Source organism: Oncorhynchus masou, chromosome 11 (genome assembly GCF_036934945.1).
Source record: "Oncorhynchus masou masou isolate Uvic2021 chromosome 11, UVic_Omas_1.1, whole genome shotgun sequence".
NCBI classification, from domain to species: domain Eukaryota; kingdom Metazoa; phylum Chordata; class Actinopteri; order Salmoniformes; family Salmonidae; genus Oncorhynchus; species Oncorhynchus masou.
In genome coordinates this window covers 24,837,449-24,860,180 of record NC_088222.1, presented here as the reverse complement: position 1 = coordinate 24,860,180, position 22,732 = coordinate 24,837,449, and the positions used below count along the sequence as shown (strand labels likewise).

The window sequence follows — 22,732 nt, the reverse complement described above, 5'->3', positions numbered from 1 at the left end:
CCTGAAGGCTTCTTCACAACAATTGAACCGCTCTCCTTGAAGTTCTTGATAATCCGATAAATGGTTGATTTAGGTGCAATCATACTGGCAGCAATATCCATGCCTGTGAAGCCCTTTTTGTGCAAAGCAATGACTTCATTCATTGCAGGTAACCATGGTTGACAGAGGAAGAACAATGATTGCAAGCACCACCCTCCTTTTGAAGCTTCCAGTCTGTTATTCAAATTTAATCAACATGACAGAGTGATCTCCAGACTTGATCTCATCAACACTCACACCTGTGTTAACGAGAGAATCACTGACATTATGTCAGCTGGTCCATTTGTGGAAGGGCTGAAATGCAGTGGAAATATTTTGGGTGGATTCAGTTCATTTCCATGGCAAAAATGGACTTTGCAATTAATTGCAATTCATCTGATCACTCTTCATAACATTCTGGAGTATATGCAAATTGCCATCATACAAACTGAGGCAGCAGACTTTGTGAAATTAATACTTGTGTCATTCTCAAAACTTTTGGCCACGACTGTAGTACCGTCATAGGATGCTACCTTTCCACCAAGTCACTTCATCAAATTTCTGCCCTGCTAGGCTTGCTCCGGTCAACTGTAAGCACTGTTAGTGTGAAGTGGAATTGCCTAGGAGCAACAACAGCTCAGACGCAAAGTAGTAGGCCACACAAGCTCACAGAACGGGACAGCAGGGTGTTGAAGCACTTATAGCGTAAAAATAGTCTGTCCTTGTTTCCCACACTCACTACCGAGTTCCCAACTGCCTCTGGAAGCAACGTCAGCACAAGAACTGATCGTTGGGAGCTTCATGAAATGGATTTCCATGGCCGAGCAGCCGCACACAAGCCTAAGATCACCATGCGCAATGCCAAGCGTCGCCTGGAGTGGTGTAAAGCTCGCTGCCATTGAACTCTGGAGCAGTGGAAACACGTTTTCTGGAGAGATGAATCACGCTTCACCATCTGGCAGTCGGATGGCAGTCCGAATCTGGGTTTGTCAGATGCCAGGAGAACGCTACCTGTCTGAATGCATAGTGCCAACTGTCAAAGTTTGGTGGAGGAGTAATAATGGTCTGGGGCTGTTTTCATGGTTTGGGCTAGGCCTCTTAGTTCCAGTGAGGGGAAAAATGTAGGCTACTGCATACAATTACATTCTAGATGAATCTGTGTTTCCAACTTTGTAGCAACAGTTTGGGGAAGTCGTTTTCCTGTTTCAGCATGACAATTCCCCCTTGCACAAAGCTAGGTCCATACAGAAATTGTTTGTCAAGAGTAGTGTGTAAGAACTTGACTGGCCTGCACAGATCCCTGACCTCATCCCCATTGAACACACTTGGGATGAATTTGAATGCCAACTGCGGGCCAGGCAATAATAATCATCCAACATCAGTGCCCAACCTCACTCTTGTGGCTGAATGAAACCAAGTCCCCTCAACAATGTTCAAACATCTAATGGAAAACCTTCCCAGAAGAGTGGAGTCTGGAAAGGGGGGACCAAGTCCATATTAATGCCCATGATTTTAGAAAGAGAAGTTTGACAAGCAGGTGTCCACATCTTTTTGGTCATGGTTTATATATTGTACATCAGTCATGCACAGGTAAATGGCAATATATGCTATACTAATGCACTCACACTCACAGACAGCATACACAAGAGCATGAAGGCATGCCAGCTAGTTAAGGTAACTGAGCTATACGACTACTGCCCCGTAGCACTCACTTCCGTCATCATGAAGGGCTTTGAGAGACTAGTCAAGGACCATATCACCTCCACCCTACCTGACACCCTAGGCCCACTACAATTTGCTTACCGCCCCAATAGGTCAACAGACAACGCAATCACAACCGCACTGCACACTGCCCTAACTCATCTGGACAAGATGAATACCTATGTGAGAATGCTGTTCATCGACTACAGCTCAGCATTTAACACCATAGTACCCTCCAAACTCATCATCAGACCCTGAGTCTCGACTCCGCCCTGTGCAACTGGGTACTGGACTTCCTGATGGGCCGGGTAGGTAACAAGAAGAAATGCGGCTTGTCACCAAAAGCACTCACAAACTTCTACAGATGCACAATCGAGAGCATCCTGTCGGGCTGTATCACCGCCTGGTACGGCAACTGCTCCGCCCACAACTGTAAGGCTCTCCAGAGGGTAGTGAGGTCTGCACAAAGCATCACCGGTGGCAAACTACCTGCCCTCCATGGCACCTACACTATCAAGGACAACAACCTCCCAAGCCACTGCCTGTTCACCCCGCTATCATCCACATTAAATCAAATCAAATTTTATTTGTCACATACACATGGTTAGCAGATGTTAATGCGAGTGTAGCGAAATGCTTGTGCTTCTAGTTCCAACAATGCAGTAATAACCAACAAGTAATCTAACTAACAATTCCTAAACTACTGTCTTATACACAGTGTAAGGGGATAAAGAATATATACATAAGGATATATGAATGAGTGATGGTACAGAGCAGCATAGGCAAGATACAGTAGATGGTATCGAGTACAGTATATACACATGAGATGAGTGTGTAAACAAAGTGGCATAGTTAAAGTGGCTAGTGATACATGTATTACATAAGGATGCAGTCGATGATATAGAGTACAGTATATACGTATGCATATGAGATGAATAATGTAGGGTAAGTAACATTATATAAGGTAGCATTGTTTAAAGTGGCTAGTGATATATTTACATCATTTCCCATCAATTCCCATTATTAAAGTGGCTGGAGTTGAGTCAGTGTCAGTGTGTTGGCAGCAGCCACTCAATGTTAGTGGTGGCTGTTTAACAGTCTGATGGCATTGAGATAGAAGCTGTTTTTCAGTCTCTCGGTCCCAGCTTTGATGCACCTGTACTGACCTCGTCTTCTGGATGATAGCGGGGTGAACAGGCAGTGGCTCGGGTGGTTGATGTCCTTGATGATCTTTATGGCCTTCCTGTAACATCGGGTGGTGTAGGTGTCCTGGAGGGCAGGTAGTTTGCCCCCGGTGATGCGTTGTGCAGACCTCACTACCCTCTGGAGAGCCTTACGGTTGAGGGCGGAGCAGTTGCCGTACCAGGCGGTGATACAGCCCGCCAGGATGCTCTCGATTGTGCATCTGTAGAAGTTTGTGAGTGCTTTTGGTGACAAGCCGAATTTCTTCAGCCTCCTGAGGTTGAAGAGGCGCTGCTGCGCCTTCTTCACGATGCTGTCTGTGTGAGTGGACCAATTCAGTTTGTCTGTGATGTGTATGCCGAGGAACTTAAAACTTGCTACTCTCTCCACTACTGTTCCATCGATGTGGATAGGGGGGTGTTCCCTCTGCTGTTTCCTGAAGTCCACAATCATCTCCTTAGTTTTGTTGACGTTGAGTGTGAGGTTATTTTCCTGACACCACACTCCGAGGGCCCTCACCTCCTCCCTGTAGGTCGTCTCGTCGTTGTTGGTAATCAAGCCTACCACTGTTGTGTCGTCCGCAAACTTGATGATTGAGTTGGAGGCGTGCGTGGCCACGCAGTTGTGGGTGAACAGGGAGTACAGGAGAGGGCTCAGAACGCACCCTTGTGGGGCCCCAGTGTTGAGGATCAGCGGGGAGGAAATGTTGTTACCTACCCTCACCACCTGGGGGCGGCCCGTCAGGAAGTCCAGTACCCAGTTGCACAGGGCGGGGTCGAGACCCAGGGTCTCGAGCTTGATGACGAGCTTGGAGGGTATTATGGTGTTGAATGCCGAGCTGTAGTCGATGAACAGCATTCTCACATAGGTATTTCTCTTGTCCAGATGGGTTAGGGCAGTGTGCAGTGTGGTTGAGATAGCATCGTCTGTGGACCTATTTGGGCGGTAAGCAAATTGGAGTGGGTCTAGGGTGTCAGGTAGGGTGGAGGTGATATGGTCCTTCACTAGTCTCTCAAAGCACTTCATGATGACGGAAGTGAGTGCTACGGGGCTGTAGTCGTTTAGCTCAGTTACCTTAGCTTTCTTGGGAACAGGAACAATGGTGGCACTCTTGAAGCATGTGGGAACAGCAGACTGGTATAGGGATTGATTGAATATGTCCGTAAACACACCAGCCAGCTTGTCTGCGCATGCTCTGAGGGCGCGGCTGGGGATGCCGTCTGGGCTGCAGCCTTGCGAGGGTTAACACGTTTAAATGTTTTACTCACCTCGGCTGCAGTGAAGGAGAGACCGCATGTTTCCATTGCAGGCCGTGTCAGTGGCACTGTATTGTCCTCAAAGCGGGCAAAAAAGTTATTTAGTCTGCCTGGGAGCAAGACATCCTGGTCCATGACTGGGCTGGATTTCTTCCTGTAGTCCGTGATTGACTGTAGACCCTGCCACATGCCCCTTGTGTCTGAGCCGTTGAATTGAGATTCTACTTTGTCTCTGTACTGACGCTTAGCTTGTTTGATAGCCTTACGGAGGGAATAGCTGCACTGTTTGTATTCAGTCATGTTACCAGAAGGCGAGCTCAGTACAGATGCATCAAAGCAGGGACTGAGAGACTGAAAAACAGCTTCTATCTCAAGGCCATCAGACTGTTAAACAGCCACCACTAACATTGAGTGGCTGCTGCCAACATACTGACTCAACTCCAGCTCACTTTAATAATGGAAATTGATGTACAAAATGTATCACTAGCCACTTTAAACAATGCCACTTAATATAATGTTTACATACATTACTCATCTCATATGTATATGTATATACTGTACTCTATATCATCTACTGCATCATTCCATCTTTATGTAATACTTAATGTATCACTCATTCATATATCTTTATGTGTCTTTATGTACATATTATTTTTCCCTTTACACTTGTGTGTATAAGGTAGTAGTTGTGGAATTGTTAGGTTAGATTACTCGTTGGTTATTACTGCATTGTCGGAACTAGAAGTACAATCATTTCGCTACACTCGCATTAACATCTGCTAACCATGTCTATGTGACAAATACAATTTGATTTTTGATTTGAATCCAATCTGTACCTCAGGGTAGCATGTGTATGTTAAGTAGCATATTACATTTAATCTGGGTTTAAGAACAGGACTCCGTGGGCTTTGAGAAACAATGTTAGGCACCGTGATCAAAGCAACGCTGTTGTAACATGTCAGGTGTTTACCTGCTCCAGCCTGGGACTCTAGTTCTGCCTCACAGTCCATATATCAACATGTTTCAACCATAGCCACAACAGGAATAATAAAAGACAAGAACGCACACGAAGGCACGTAGGGCACATAGGCACACACACACACTCACAAGCATGCACACACACGTACGCACAGGGGTGGAAAAAGAACCCGATGTTCATACTTGAGTCAAAGTAAAGATACCTTCATAGAAAATGACTCAAGTAAAAGTGAAAATTACCCAGTAAAATACTACTTGAGTAAAAGTCTAAAAGTATTTGGTTTTAAATATCCTTAAGTATCAAAAATACATGTAATTGCTAAAATATACTTAAGCATCAAAAGTAAAAGTACAAGTATATATCGTTTCAATTTCCTTATATTGAGCAAGGCAGACGGCCACATGTTCCAGTTTTTATTTACTTATTTATGGGTAGCCAGGGGCTCAATCCAACACTCAGACATTTACAAACTAAGCATTTATGTTTTGTGAGTCTGCCAGATCAGAGGCAGTAGGGATGACCAGGGATGTTCTGCATATGCACACGCACAAACATACACACACACACACTTTCTCTCCTCACCTGCCGCGGGGTATATCCACATTATCCTTTCTCCAGCGTAGAGAGGGAGGTGGGTCTCCCTGCACCTGACACTTGAGCTCCACACTCTCCTCCACCAGGACCACCTGGTTCACCAGCCGACGCACAAAAGTGGGTCTCTCTGGAAAACCACAAAACACATAGACAGACAAGACAGTAGTCTATAAGCTTTCTAAGCAAGGTTTTAAAACATAAACAGATAGCATGTAGCCACTGCAGCCATTACAGGTAAGTACAGAGAGAAGTGTCTGTCCAGTATCTGTCCTTACCGAACACAGAGAGCTGAGCCGTCTCACTGTCTCTCTCCCCCACCATGTTGGTGGCCACACACACATACATCCCTGCATCACTCTTCCTGGTGTTGGAGATGGTCAACTTCCCTCCACGAATCTGACAGTCAAAGAGAGATGGCTCAACAAAGTCTACATCAGACAATCTGGGATGGGGGGTCATTTAATCTGTATATTTTAGCTCTCCATAATGAGAGCAGACACAGAGGACCGGGTCCTCGGGACGTAGTACTCACAGTGATCCTGTCATCTTTGAGGTCCAGACGGGCCTTGTCTTTCCTCCAGAAGGTGGTGGGCTCAGGGTGCCCACGAGGAGGCTGGCACTCCAGGGTGGCAGGCTCCTCCACCGCCACCACCAAGTCCTGGGGGTTCTGTCTGAAGTCATCACGCAACACTGTGATAAATATATATATAGAGAGAGAGGGGGGAATGAGGGTCTTTCCAAGCAAGGTTTTCAGTTGGTTCATCCCGCAACATTTATGGACATAATCCACAGTACTTCTAATTTGAGGATAAACCAAAACAAATGCATGGACTGCACACTGTAAAATGACATGTAAATACAGTACAGTGTAGAACTTAGATCCATTCTGTCAGTCAGTAATAGAGTCCAGGTACGGCAGATAGAGTATATTGTGGTGCGAATAACTGGAGGCAAGCCAGAGCCCAGAGCAGATCTCTAGTCAAACAGGAACTGTGTGGGTTGGTGTCAGAGCCCAGAGGCTGCACTGTCAATCACAGTCAGCTGTGGAAGACGAGCTCATGGGTGTCTCAGTCACACAGGACTAGCCAGGTCTATAGAGCTATATGGCTGGGTGGGTTTTGTCCATAGAATTAGGAATTATATTTATTTTTTGTATTTTTTACTTACTTAGTAATTTAATATGATCTCTATGGTTCTGTCACTGTCACACAGTACTCCTCTCCTCACTCAGACAAGCCCTTCTTGCTCCTCTTCCTCCCACTCCAGTCACTCCTGCTGTGCCACATCAAACATGGCACCTCCAAAAAGCGGGACATTCCAAATGAAAAGTGGATACAACACAACTTACAAGCCGTATATCCCAAAAATGCCCACATTCCAGCTGTATTTGTTTCCCAAAAGTGATGACAAAAAGAAAACTCACAACAGTGGGAGGGCACACATTTTGATCAGCAATAAGGGAATTTAGATGCAATAATGCACACCTCTGAGAGGGTAGCAACCCAACACACCTCACAGATGCCCTCTGATCATGGCCAATCACGCTGGTGTGTGTTCTGATTTGAAGACATTGAAAGTCAAGCTCCCTTCCTGCAGTAGAAGCCATGCATAGTGTGTTGTCAGGGTGTAATTATTTCAGAAATAGGGGCCCACCGCTGTCTACCGCTGTCTGATTGGGTATCACTCAATTATTCCAAACAGCAGTTCAGAGTTGGCTGTCTACATTTATCCTGTCAGGATATAGAACGATTCTGAAATGGGCTTCAATCAGTGGCAGTCAGTGATGTTTAAGATGAGGGAGGATGATAATTGTTTTAATGAGCATGGCCTTATTTATAGTAGAGCATATTGGATGACTGCTATTCATATTCCATTCACCCAGCTCAATGTAACATCGATAGGTTTATGTTACTACATCATATTCTAATTTCCCTTTACCCATCATGAGGTTGCTAAGTGAAGTGAGAGAATTTTTTGTAAACAAGGTGACAGCCAGTGATACATTCAATACTGCCTTGCACACTCTTGTCTGTATCCAGCTGATCTAGGGTGAAATCAGTAGTCCTACAATTCCAAATGAGAGTTTCTATTGGACAAATTCAGGTATGTTTCTCCCCGTTCCGTTCCGTTTGCTTTCATTTAAGAAAAGTTTTTCAACAGAATCGGCAGAATGAATACACACCTGATCACACGCAAACACAGTTCACTTTCATAGCAGCCACATAAAAACTGCATGATCACTTTGCTTGTAAATATAATTCCTTCTCGCAACTAGGAACTCTCCTCTTCTCACCCTTTCCCTTCACCTGTGGACTTCAGTGCACAACACATCACTGTCTGTGATCAGGCAAAAAAAAACTTGCCAAGCCAAACCTTCATATTATAACTGCTAACCATTACACACAGCCTACATCGTTTTCACCTCATAGTCTACATACTAAAACTAACGCATTAGTAAACCCGCTATAATCATGCAGTACAGTTTAGCAGTTGTAATGGTGGGCCCCAGTGGCAATACATTTATAAAACCAAAAGCAAACCTTGACTTGAAAGAGTTCCAGTGTTGGATAACCATTGCCAGCTAGCTAACATGGCATCCCTCTCTGTTTGACCCGGGTGTTCGCTAGCTAAGTAAGTGAAAGTGAAAAAAATACAATGAAATATAGCTAGATCGCTCGCTCTCTTGCTTCATAGCATCCCTCTCTGTTTGAGCCGGATGTTTGAGTAGGCTTAACTAGCTAGCTAGCTACATTCACAGGCTAAGTGAAAGTGAAAAGTTTAAAATAATTCAACCAAATGTAGGTAATTCTCTCTCTTTCTCTCGCTCTCTCTCAATTCAAGTCAATTCACTTTATTGGCATGACGTTACAATGTACATATTGCCATAGCTCATTTTAGATATTTACAATATTATGACAATAAGAATCAAAATTGTCAGCGGGACAACAGTAACAACAATAACCAAGGGTCAAAATAACCATACAGTAGAGAAAATGTGCAGGTTGATTAGTCTGTCCCTCATCTTATGACAGGCAGCAATGTAGTGCGCTGCCAACCCACAGCTCTCCGTGTCTTCTCAAAACAGGATGGGTAGCCTATTCTCATCAGAGAGGTCTTTGAAACCTTGAAAAAGCCTATACTTTGCCAAGGATTTTCTAAGGTTTTGATAAGTAACCATGGTCAATTAGTTAGCCACGGTGTATTGTCGATATAGGGCCAGATAGCACTGCATTTTTCTTTGTGCTTGTGCTTCCCAATAAGCAATGTAGTTTTGTTTTGATTGTGTTGTAATTTCTTTATTCTGATTGATTGGATGTCCTGGTCTTGAGGCTTCAGTGTGTTAGTAGAACAGGTTTGTGAACTCAGCCCCAGGACCAGCTAGATGAGGGGACTTTCTTTGCTCAGCTCTTGGCATTGCAGGGCTTGGTAATGATATGAGAGGGGGGCCACAGTACTTTAGATGTTTCCAAAACTGAACTGCTCTTTTATGAGTTTTTATTATTAGTGGATATTGGCCTAATTCTGCCCTGTATGCATTGTTTGTAGTTTTCCTCTGGACATGTAGGAGAATATAAGAGAGAATACTCTGCATGCAGGGTTTCAATGGGGTGTTTGTCCCATTTTGTGAAATCTTGTATTGCAAGTGGACACCACACCTCGCTGGCATAAAGTGCAATTGGGTCAATGACACATTCAATTAGTTTTAGCCAAATTTTAAAAGGTATTTCAATTTGAATACATTTTTAATGGCACAGAATGCCCTGCGTGCTTTCTCTCTCAGTTCATTCACTGCATCATTATGGTCTCCAGTTGATATTATTTTGTGCAGTGCGAGACAGCAGGCATGGGTCATCTGAGAAGAGAAGGCATTTAACCTCTGAATTGTGGAGACTAACACCAGGGGCTGTGGATTTTTCTAGAATAGTGGCCAATTCGTTGATGTAAATATTGAAGAGTGCAGGGCTCAGATTGCAACCCTGGCGAAGGCCACGCCGCTGGTTAAAGAATTATGTTATTTTCCTGACGATTTTAATGCTGCACGTATTGCCAGTAAACATTGATTGAATTATGTCATGTTTTACCCCTTACACCACGTTCAATAACTTTGTAGAACAGTCCTGTATACCAAATAAAATCAAATGCTTTATGGAAGTCGATAAAGCAAGCATATATTTTGGTATTATTTTGGTGGACATGTTTATCTATCAGGGTGTGTAGGGTGTAAATATGATCAGTCGTGCGATGTGTTGGTATGAATCCAATTGGGCTTTTACTCAAGACATTGTGCTCATTAAGGAAGTTTAGAACTCTTTAATTTATAATACTACAAAAAACCTTCCCCATGTTACTGTTCACACAAATCCCTCTGTAATTGATAGGGTCAAATTTGTCTATTTTCTTAAAGATTGGGGTTATGAGTCCTTGATTCCAGATGTCAGGGAAATAACCTACACTCAGGATCAAATTAAACAGTTTTATTATAGCCAATTGAAAATATGCACTTCTGAGTTTGAGCATCTCATTTAGGATGCCATCAGGTCCGCATGCTTTTTAAAATGTCTGAGGGTCTGATGTTTCATATAGAGCTCCTGGTCAGTAATTGGGGAGTCCAATGGATTTTAATTGTCCTTCATAGTTTTGTCTAATCCATTCAACTTCTCTTGAGTTTTGGCATTGCTCTGCATTTGTGTCATTTTGAACGGTGTTGAAGAGTGTTTTAAAATGGGTTGTCCATATGTCACCATTTTGTATCGCTAATTATCTCTCTCTCTCTCTCTCTTGCTTTTCCTTAATTTTGGAAGAAATTACCTTGTCCAAAACTGTTAAACTATTGTCTTTATCTCTCTTTGATTCAACCACTCACCACATTTTATTTTTACATTTATAAAATGTATTTAACCTTTATTTAACCAGGTAGGCTAGTTGAGAACAAGTTCTCATTTGCTATTGCGACCTGGCCAAAATAAAGCAGAGCAATTTGACACATACAACAACACAGAGTTACACATGGAATAAACAAAACATAGTCAATAATACAGTAGAACAAAAGAAAACAAAAAGTCTATTTCCAGTGAGTGCAAATGAGGTAAGATAAGGGAGTTAAGGCAATAAATAGGCCATGGTGGCAAGGTAATTACAACATAGCAATTAAACACTGGAATGGTTGATGTGCAGAAGATGAATGTGCAAGTAGAGATACTGGGATGCAAAGGAGCAAGATAAATAAATAAATACTGTATGGGGATGAGGTAGGTAGATAGATGGGCTATGTATAGGTGCCGTGATCTGTGAGCTGCTCTGACAGCTAGTGCTAAAAGCTAGTGAGGGAGATATGAGTCTCCAGCTTCAGAGATTTTTGCAGTTCGTTCCAGTCATTGGCAGCAGAGAACTGGAAGGAAAGACGACCAAAGGAGGAATTGGCTTTGGGGGTGAACAGTGAGATATACCTGCTGGAGCGAGTGCTACGAGTGGGTGCTGCTATGGTGACCAGTGAGCTGAGATAAGACGGGGCTTTACCTAGCAGAGACTTGTAGATAACCTGTAGCCAGTGGGTTTGGCGATGAGTATGAAGCGGGAGCCAACCAACGAGAGTGTACAGGTCGCAATGGTGGGTAGTGTATGGGGCTTTGGTGACAAAACGGATGGAACTGTGATAGACTGCATCCAGCTTGTTGAGTAGAATTTTGGAGGCAATTTATAGATGACATCACCGAAGTCGAGGATTGGTAGGATGTTTTTAGTAGGGTATGTTTGGCAGCATGAGTGAAGGATGCTTTGTTGCGATATAGGAAGCTAATTCTAGATTTAATTTTGGATTGGAGATGCTTAATGTGAGTCTGGAAGGAAAGTTTACAGTCTAACCAGACACCTAGGTATTTGTAGTTGTCCACGTATTCTAAGTCAGAGCCGTCCAGAGTAGTGATGCTGGACGGGCGAGCAGGTGCGGGAGAGTGATCGGTTTAATAGCATACAGTTAGTATTACTAGCATTTAAGAGCAGTTGGATTCCGCAAAAGCAGAGTTATATGACATTGAAGCTCGTCTGGAGGTAAGTTAACACAGTGTCCAAAGAGGGGCCAGAAGTATACAGAATGGTGTCGTCTGCGTACAGGTGTACCAGAGAATCACCTGCAGCAAGAGCAACATCATTGATATATACAGAGAAGAGAGTCGGCCCAAGGATTGAACCCTGTGGCACCCCCATAGAGACTGCCAGAGGTCCGGACAACAGACCCTCCGATTTGACACACTGAACTCTATCAGAGAAGTAGTTGGTAAACCAGGCGAGGCAATCATTTGAGAAACCAAGGCTGTTGAGTCTGCCAATAAGAAAGTGGTGATTGACAGAGTCGAAAGCCTTGGCCAGGTCGATGAATACGGCTGCACAGTAATGTCTCTAATCAATGGCGGTTATGATGTTGTTTAGGACCTTGAGCGTGGCTGAGGTGCACCCATGACCAGCTCTGAAACCAGATTGCATAGCGGAGAAGGTACGGTGGGATTCGAAATGGTCGGTAATCTGTTTGTTAACTTGGCTTTCGAAGACCTTAGAAAGACAGGGTAGGATAGCTATAGGTCTGTAGCAGTTTGGGTCTAGAGTGTCACCCCCATTGAAGAAGGGGATGACCGTGGCAGCTTTCCAATCATTGGGAATCTCAGACGATACGAAAGAGAGGTTGAACAGGCTAGTAATCGGGGTTGCAACAATTTCGGCAGATAATTTTAGAAAGAGAGGGTCCAGATTGTCTAGCCCGGCTGATTTGTAGGGGTCCAGATTTTGCAGCTCTTTCAGAGCATCAGCTATCTGGATTTGGGTAAAGGAGAAATGGTAGGGGCTTTGGCGGGTTGGTGCCGGGCAGGGTGCCGGGCAGTTGACCGGGGTAGGGTAGCTAGGTGGAAAGCATGGCCAGCCGTAGAGAAATGCTCATTGAAATTCTCAATTATAGTGGATTTGGTGGTGATAGTGTTTCCAAGCCTCGGAGCAGTGGGCAGCTGGGAGGAGGTGCTCTTATTCTCCATGGACTCTCCAGTGTCCCGGAACATTTTGAGTTAGTACTACAGGATGCAAATTTCTGTTTGAAAAAGCTAGCCTTAGCTTACCTAACTGCCAGTGTATATTTGTATATTTGCTGTAGTTTATGATTTCAGTACTTGATTCATTCTCTGATCCTTCAATTAGGTGGACAACATGTCAGTTCATGCTGCAAGAAGTTGTCATAATTACTGTGTAAGTCTATGGAAGGGTGAGAACCATGAGCCTCCTAGGTTTTGTATTGAAGTCAATGTACCTAGAGGAGGACAATCTACATTATTTCATTCAGGCTGCTTTGCTAAACACCAGAAACAGAGCAAGATGGTTAATGCTTTTTCTGGCTTTGGTCTCACAACATATTCTAAATAAGGTATGCAAATATGACAAGATGAATCTTAAACAGCCATACTGCATGTTGGCTAACTCTGGCAATCAAGTGCTTTTACTTACTTCTTATCAAGTTACCATCTAAATGCTGTCCAACAACTAGGACCACTGCTGGCGTTGCTGGCTGCGGAATGGTGTGCTTTATAATATGATCTCTCTTGACAGAGGTCTGCTAAAAAGTAGTTGGAGTTTGTTGAATATTCTATGTGATGAGAACAGCCTGCAGGGGCGAGTCACTTTCTCAACAGCAGTCAGAGGGCTGTCCCATTTCTGTCACACATGACACATGACACATGACACACGCACACACACACACACACACACACACACACACACACACACACACACACACACACACACACACACACACACACACACACACACACACACACACACACACACACACACACACACACACACACACACACACACACACACACACACACACACTATCTCTCTCCAACGTAAACATACTGTATACACACACACGCATGTGCGCACGATCACACACTCTCTCTCTCAAACACGCACACACAAATATACACAAACACAGTTGCATAGGTCACGTCCAAACATTTTCTGATGAGCATATTACCCTTTTTGAAAAAAGCGAGAGACAGAGATATATATATATAGAGAAAGACAACATACACACAATGAGGGCTGGAACAGGGAGGGGTTTATTTGCAGTGGGGGATTTTTGAATAAATAAACAATGTATAACAATGTACAATTGTATAAGCAAGAGAAGCTTGAGGAGCAAGGGGGTAAGGATGCACAGTGATTATTATAGGTTATGACTTGAAGTAACATCAATCAGCAGGTCACATCCAATCCCTTATCTTTAATCCCATGACGCACCCAATTGCATCCTACTCCTTAGGTGTATGTCTGCCTGGTGGCATGTCTTGACTATAACAGTGAGTGCTTCTCCCTTCATAACTTTTACCATTGGCACATGAATATACACACTCCTCTCACGTGTACCAACGTCTCCTTCTTCTCGGTGCATGTTGGCTAAAGCCAGCCAGCCACCATGAAGGCTTCACGTTAGTTAACCCTTAACTACAGTCATGTAGCACTAGCATCTCCTCCTCTTGTCATGTAATGTAAATTGAAGATGTAGATGGGTGAGGATTCTCTCCTCCCTCCCCTATTCCATCCATCCCTCGCTCTCTCTCTCCCAACCTCCCAATTACAGTATCAGTGCTCCCACAGACCACACTTCCACATCTATAATTGATTAACGTTCCACTCTTCTATCTCTTTATGCATTCACTGACTCTCACGCTTCTCCTGCTCTCAACCTAACCTAACCTACTTTCTCTACTGCTCCCTTGTGCCTCTCTCTCACCCACTTAAACCTAGATGAACTGCCTTCTACTGTACAACAGCATCTGGGGCTGGAACTGTGAAGATTTTGGTTTGTAGCCTACTGTGTCTGAGTGCACTGTAGCATTGAAGAGGTGCTTTGATGGTATGGTAAATAGGTTTCAACAGGCCTGATTTGGTACAATTTTAATCAAATAAAATAAAATGTTATTGGTCACATACAAGTGTTTAGCAGATGTTATTGCAGGTGTAGCAAAATTTGATTTTAGTCTGGTGTTTGGTGCTCTCTAGTGAATGAGTGAATCACTGGAACCTGATGTCATCTCTTGCCCAGTCATACTGGAACAGGCGTACTGGCCCACAGGCCAGGTGTGTTTCTAGGACTGAACACTGAGAGAATGCTTCTGCTACATTACACTGTAGGTTTGGGTGGGAGAGAGGGAGAGGGAAGGAGAGAAAGACAGAGAAAGAGAGAGACAGAGATAGAGAGAACAAGAGAGAGAGGTAGAAAAGGAGCGAGAGAGATACACATGGAGAGGGAGCGAGAGAGAGAAAGCGAGAGAGATACAGAATTGTATTTTATTTTGCGAAAGCGATCGCTCGCATCATAAAACCTTCCAGCAATATTGTAAAAATGTTATGCATCAGTAGGAGTGTGAGTCAGGGATCTGAATCTGCCCTTTTATCCGCCTTGTTTCACTAAAGCTGCTATTGCCCGGGGAGTGTGGGCTTTCTTACATGCACTTGTCTTACTCCGCTGAGATCACACAGTGCAGTGTTGCAAAAGGTTGTTCAACCACAATGGAAAGAATTAGATAATGCAAAATAATGACCATAAATGTGTTCATGTTCTCACTAAACCCAGGTTTAATTACCAATTTAACTGTACAGCTTTTCAGAGTAGGTGTGTAAGAGAAACAATGAGAGACAGAGAGAAGCAGAGAGAGGGAGGGGAATAGGTATGTGAATCTCAGAGAAAAAAAGCTTCCATTTATCTTCTCTAATATGCCTGCTGTTCTCTCCTCTCTTCTCACAGACAAATGATAAAACAGCAAACAGGCAGATGAATGCATTAAATTCAGCATTTCTCTTCATCTGTCAAATTCTGCTGGGATTTAATTGAGAGAAGTGGCGTCAGAGAGAAGCAGTGAAATGCCTGGGACCATCTGTGCCTCGAAACCATCCAGCATGTTCAAACACATCAGTGGAGAGGAGAGCTGCCTAGCTATCTGAGAGAGTGGAGTGGGGAGGGATATTCTAAACTTTGTTTCCTGCAAGGCTACGATTACATTATTTCTGCTGGACACATGCAGATGGCACACAGCATGTACAGCACCTTTTCAAAAGTATTCACCCCCTTGGTGTTTTTATTTTGTTGCATTACAACTTGTAATTGAAATATATTTTTATTTATTAATAGACATACACAAAACAGTTCAAATTGGTGAAGGGAAATAATAAAATAAATAAAAAATGGAAAAGTGGTGCATGCATACAGGTATGTATTCACCCTTTGCTATGACGTGGACATGGACCAGGCAAGGAGGGCATTAATCAGAAAGGCAACAAAGAGGCAAATGATAACCTTGAAGGAGCTGCAAAGCTGCAAAGCTCCACAGTGGACATTGGAGTATCTGTCCATAGGACCACCTAAAGCCGTACACTCCACAGAGCTGGGCATTACAGAAGATTGGCTAGAAAAAATTGCTTAAAGAAAAAAATAAGCAACGTTTGGTGTTGGCCAAAAGTCATGTGGGAGACTCCCCAAATATATGGAAGAAGGTACTCTGGTTAGATGAAACTAAAATTGACCATTTTGGCCATCAAGGAAAACGGTATCTCTGGCACAAACCCAACACTTCTCATCAGCCCGAGAACACCATCCCCACAGTGAAGCATGGTGATGGCAGCTTCATGTTGTGGAGATGTTTTTCATCCCCAGACTGGGTAACTGGTCAGAATTGAGGGAATGAAAAATCTTGAAGGAAACCCATTTCAGTCTTCCAGAGATTTGAGACTGGGATGGAGGTTCACCTTCCAGCAGGACAATGACCCTTAGCATACTGCTAAAGCAACACTCGAGTAAACATTTAAATGTCTTGGAATGGCCTAGTCAAAGCTCAGACCTCAATCCAATTGAGAATCTGTGGTATGACTGTACACCAGCAAGAACCCATCCAACTTGAAGGAGCTGGAGCAGTTTTGCCTTGGGGAATGGGCAAAAATCCCATGGGCTAGATGTGCCAAGCTTATAGAGACATACCCCAAGATACTTACAGCTGTAAATGCTGCAAAAGGTGGCTCTACAAAGTATTGACTATCGGTGGGGTGAATCGTTGTGCACGCTCAAGTTTTCCGTTTTTTGTCTTATTCCTTGATTGTTTCACAATAAAAAATATTTTGCATCTTCAAAATAAAAGGTATGTTGTGTAAATCAAATGATAAAAATCTCCCCAAAATATATTTTCATTCCAGGTTGTAAGGCAACAAAATAGGAAAAATGCCAAGGTGAGTGAATACTTTCGCAAGCCACTGTATATGGTTAGAGCTATAGAATGTAAACAGGGGGAGGAAGTGGCTACAGGAAAACAACATCATTTCCAGCAACTGACATTCAGGACGAAGTGAAAACTCATTCATATGATAATCAATGGTATCGATCCATAATCATACTTGTTCATACATACACATCCTGTTGGTTATTTCATTGTAGAGCAGGGATCAGCAACAGACGGCCCATCGGGCCAAAGTCAGTGTTGGTGAAGTAACAGCTGTTCATAAGGTCACCACCACCAACCCTCTGTGCCAGGTGAAAGCGTGGAGTCCAGTCAAATGGGGGAGGAGAGGGAACGGATGATGGCCAGAAAGTTGAAACAGGTGTGTTCTGCCTTCCACAGGCGCTACTGAGCCCCTGGAAGCAGTTTACACTACCCACTAGGATTACTCACACCAAATCTCAGTTAATCACATTTGGGCACATGCCCCCTGGTCTGTGCTAACCTACCATAGATTTATCAGGACTGTAGATGGAGAAGCAGTCTGGGGGACAGTTAGAGGTCAAAGGTAGCAGTGGAGGACAGCGTCACTGGTATCCCACACACTGAAACAGTCTACCAACACCCAGAGAGCATAGGCACTCACATTAAACCATCTCCTGTCCCTCCTCCCTGCACATTGCACCTGGGCAGATAAAGATGGACTATCAATCAGAGGCCTGACTGCAATGCCACCTCAGCAAATGGCATCAACTCTTTGCGGATGACAGTTTTATAGACAGATAGTCATGGGGAATCAGTCAAAGCTTTCTGATGATAGCTCATCAGAGGGTGATCACAGTGAGTCTCCTCTGATGGAGGACATTCCATCTCCCCTACACACTGCATACACAGACCTCATGTACACCACACACAGACAGGCACACACACACACGCGCACATACACACACACACACACACACACACACACACACACACACACACACACACACACACACACACACACACACACACACACACACACACACACACACACACACACACACACACACACACACACACACACACACACACACACACACACACACACACACACACACACACACACACCTCTCAGGGAGCTCTATTTTAACATGTTCCAAAGTGCCTCTGTGTCAAACATTACTTCCCATTCAGCTGTCTGTGCTGGCAGTGAGAGTGAGCTGAGAGTAAGCAGGGGTGAAAGACAGAGGAAGGAGAGCAGAGAAAGATTAAAACATAACCGCTCATCCCACAAGAGGCCTTTTAGTGGCAGACTTCCAGGAATCAGGTTTAATTTTTTACCCCTCATCTTCTGTCTTCTGTCTCTGTCTTACACACGCATACACTCACACACATATCCGCGGGCAGGCACGCATGCACACACACACACACACACACACACACACACACACACACACACACACACACACACACACACACACACACACACACACACACACACACTGATCCCTGTTTCTTCCGGCAGCAGCAGTAGTTCTGCTTGCATTCTCTTGTCCTCCATGACTCTCTATAACCCCACTGAAAAACCATCTGGTTTATTTATTCACAAACCTTAGCACAAATCTCTCCCACAGCCATCACTCTCTCCTCCTTCAAAAATGTTCAGCCACCGCTTTCACAATCTATCCCTCCATCTCTTCCACCCTATCTGTTTAAATCCCTCACTCCCCATCTCTTTATCCATCTCTCCCTGAAGGGTAAAAAAGAAAATACCATGTAAAAGCAGCCTGTTAATGTATTTTTTGGGATCATCCTGAGCCCGCAATCATAATAGAAAACCGTTGCAGTAAATACAGATATAGCAGGTCATTACCAGAGCTGTGTGAAGTGAACCTCAGAGGACAGAGGACAGTGTATACAGAGCATTCGGAAAGTATTCAGACCTCTTGACTTTTTCCACCTTTTGTTACATAACAGCCTTATTCTAAAATTGATTAAATAAAACAATTTTCTCATCAATTTAAACACAATCTTCCATTATGACAATGCAAACACAGGTTTTTAGAAAATGTGGCAAATGTCTAAAAAAATAAATACCTTATTTACATAATTATTCAGACCCTTTGCTATAAGACTCGAAATTGAGCTCAGGCGCATCGTGTTTCCATCAGAGCAAAAACTAAGCCATGAGGTCGAAGGAATTGTCTGTAGTGCTCCGAGACAGGACTGTGTCGAGGCACAGATCTGGGGAAGGGTACCAAAATATTTCTGCAGCATTGAAGGTCCCCAAGAGCACAGTGACCTCCATCATTCTTAAATGGAAGAAGTTTGGAAGCACAAAGACTCGTCCTGGAGCTGGCCGCCAGGCCAAACTGAGCAATCAGGGGAAGTGCCTTGACAGAGCTCCAGAGGTACTCTGTGGAGATGGGCGAAACTTCCAGAAGGACAACCATCTCTGCAGCACTCCAACAATCAGACCTTTATGGTAGAGTGGCCAGATGGAAGCCACTCCCCAGGAAAAGGCACATGAGTCACGCCAGGCACATGAGTCACGTTAGGCACATGAGTCACGTTAGGGTGGGCATTGTAGTTTCTTTATTTCTATGCTTTGGCTGGGTATGGTTCTTAAGCAGGGACAGCTGTCTATCGTTGTCTCTGATTGGAAATCATACTTAGGCAGTGTTTTGTGGGTAGTTTTTTTCTGTTTAGCTGTTTAGTTGCCTGACAGAACTGTGCACTTTTGTTTTTCTACTTTGTCATTTTGTTGAGGTGTTCAGTTTAATAAATAACATGAACGCCTACCACGCTGCACCTTGGACTCTTTCTTCAACTGACAAGAGTAGTGACAACATGACAGCCACTTTGGGTTTGCCAAAAGGCACCTAAAGACTCTAAGACCATAAGAAACAAGATTCTCTGGTCTGATGAAACTAAGATTGAACTCTTTGGCCTGAATGCCAAGTGTCACGTCTGGAGGAAACCTGGCAGCGGTAGGGACAGGAAGACTCGTCAGGATCGTAAGGAAGATGAATGGAGCTAAGTACATAGAGATCCTTGATGAAAACCTGCTCCAGAGTTTAGGCTGGAGTGAAGGTTCACCTCCCAACAGGACAATGACCCTAAGCACACAGCCAAGAAAATGCAGGAATGGCTTCGGAACAAGTCTCTGAATGTCCTTGAGTGGCCCAGCCAGAGCCCGGACTTGAACCTGATCGAACATCTCTGGAGAGACCTGAAAATAGCTGTGCAGCGACGCTCCCCATCTAACCTGATAGAGATAGAGAGGATCTGCAGAGAAGAATGGGAGAAACTCCCCAAATACCTAAGAAGGCTCGAGGCTGTAATCTCTGCTAAAGGTGCTTCAACAAAGTACTGAGTAAAGGGTCTGAATAATTATACAAATGTCATATTTCAGTTGTTGTTTTTTTATAAACTTGCAAACATTTCTTAAAAAACCTGTCTATGCTTTGTCATTATGGGGGTATTGTGTGTAGATTATTGAGGGATATTATGAGCTTTCTATCCTCACTGTATATTCAACAGTTTAGTGTGACTTTTATTTTGAAATCAGGTGTTTTTTGCCTCCTCTGGTTTACACACCAAGGGTAAAAGGGAAATGGGCGCGAGAGAGGAAAAGGAAAATAACTTTTTGTTAAGTTTGTTCAATCACCCAAGAAACAACGTCAAACTTAGCACCTAGCTGGAAAGAGAACAATGTATTTATTGTCTTTCAATATTGGCCTTGTTTCAGAAATCTTTCTAATTCTTTTGAACGTGTACTGAACGGATATTTGTGTTGTAATTGATGTTCTGAAGGATGCTAGGAATATGGTGGTATTAGCTGTAGCCTAGCTCCGCTGTGTGTTGGCTAATATCAGTTAATCTTGTTCCACATTAGCAAACTATTAGCACCTAATCAACTATTATGATAGAAATGCTCATGCTTTTGAGGTATCAAGTACGCTAATGTAAAATTGTGTAAAAGTGTATTGTTTGGGCACTGTATTGTGCATATTGTGAGATCATTTTTGGTATGTTTCTCCATCAGCTCTTACGGTGTGTTTATGGAGATGGTATCGCATTAAAGTTTCATTAACCATCCGTTTGAGAGTTAACCATTAATTCAGCTGGGGGTGCTATGGTAAGAGCTTGACCCTCATCACTCCTGCCGCCCTGCCTCTGAATGGTGTCCCCTTGGGTCACGAACACTAGGACTTCAACAGTCAATCTGGCATCTCCACAGCCAGCGGGAAAAATGTATGTTGTGTGACGGTCATAACTATAGACAATTGTATGCAATGGAGTAGTGAGTATTATTCATAAACTGATCATTTAAGACTGTCATGGAAGGAATGTTCATTTGTCAGTGATCATTAATGCTAACTTCTATGGTTTAAGAAGAAGGTAAAGGCTATCCACATCAACAACTATCTATGGACACATCATGCTGTATATTGTTGTCTGATTGATTTACATTTTATTCAAACATGTTTGCAAGGATTGGATACCCATATACTGCATAGTAGAGTGAATTCATCTATGTTGATACACCGTTATATTGATATTTATCTGTTTCAATTGTCATATGTGCTACAGTGCCTATCCCAAATTCACTGTAAATCAAATTTAAAATGAGTCAGTCACCTCTCCCTCAATTATTGGAGAGTTAAATAAGCAGAACAAATGTTTTCAACACCAAATTCAAGAGCTTAAGGATGTGCTCCAAAATGAAATGGAGACTACAAAGAGACATCGCCTAGAGGAAGAAATTCAAGCCAAAGAACAAGCTCTGAATGACCTCCAAGGTCAACTTCAAGATGTCTATGAGGAACCTCAAGGCCTTTGATGCTCTGTCAGACCAAAGAACTCTACATACAAAATGCTTGCATTGCAAAGAGAAAAGGCACAGAAAAAGGAAAAAATACTTATCATCATCCAAAGTTAGACGTTACAGAGAGCCAGCTGGCACTTCTGATCGACACATTGGAGAAAGGAAAGGATAATGCAATGAGACACTGTCTTGAAATTCGAGATCACATCACACCGTCAACTGAGTTATGAAGACGTGTCAACGCATGTGAGGCAGTTACAGCAGATATTACAAAAATTGCATATGAAAGAATATCAGGCATCGATGAAGAGTTCGATGCCGAACTGGAAAAACATTGTCTCCGTGAGTTACTTGACAGCGACTACAATCGCTCCATTTACAATCGCTCCATGTACTGTCTCACAAACGAGTCTCATGTCCAGTGTTCAATCCAGCCATCACTCCATGGTCTCATATATGGCAGCCAAACGTACAGACGCAGCAGCAGAGCTGGCAGCAAAGGAAGTTGAGTATGAAGTGTTGCTGGAGGAAAATAAACAAAAGGAAAGGATACAACACTTAGAAGAGCAGCAAAGGAAGGATCTTGAAGCTCAGAAATGTGAGTTGTAACGACAGGCAGAGAGAGACGTAAGGGCAGCTCGACCCAGGTTGGAGGCCTACAACCAGGAGGTAGTACAGGAAACTAAACTTACTTCAACTATCATCCAACAACCCTCCAATTACCCAGCATCATCATCTCATGGGGATGTTACTTATCTGGCTCAAGCCTTCAAAGATCGCATAGCCCTTAATCAACTTCCAATGCCAGAGCCATTCATATTCAATGGGGATTCAATTCAATTCCTTGAGTGGAAAGCCTCATTTGTGTCACTTAGCAATCGAAGAAGCATCTCATCAGCTGACAAGCTTTATTATCTTAAGAATTTCATGGGTGGCCCAGCTC

General features: G+C 43.5%; 1 protein-coding gene across 1 annotated transcript in view; it reads right to left on the bottom strand.

The window, feature by feature from the left end:
• The window catches only part of LOC135547835 (roundabout homolog 2-like), a 149,752-nt gene that overhangs the window by 51,340 nt on the left and 75,680 nt on the right, over positions 1-22,732 (bottom strand). The window contains exons 3-5 of the mRNA XM_064977063.1: positions 6,263-6,420; positions 6,006-6,126; positions 5,719-5,857 (exon numbers count right to left, since the gene is read on the bottom strand). Coding sequence (XP_064833135.1) covers positions 5,719-5,857; positions 6,006-6,126; positions 6,263-6,420 — 418 coding nt within the window. The remainder of the gene's footprint in view (positions 1-5,718; positions 5,858-6,005; positions 6,127-6,262; positions 6,421-22,732) is intronic.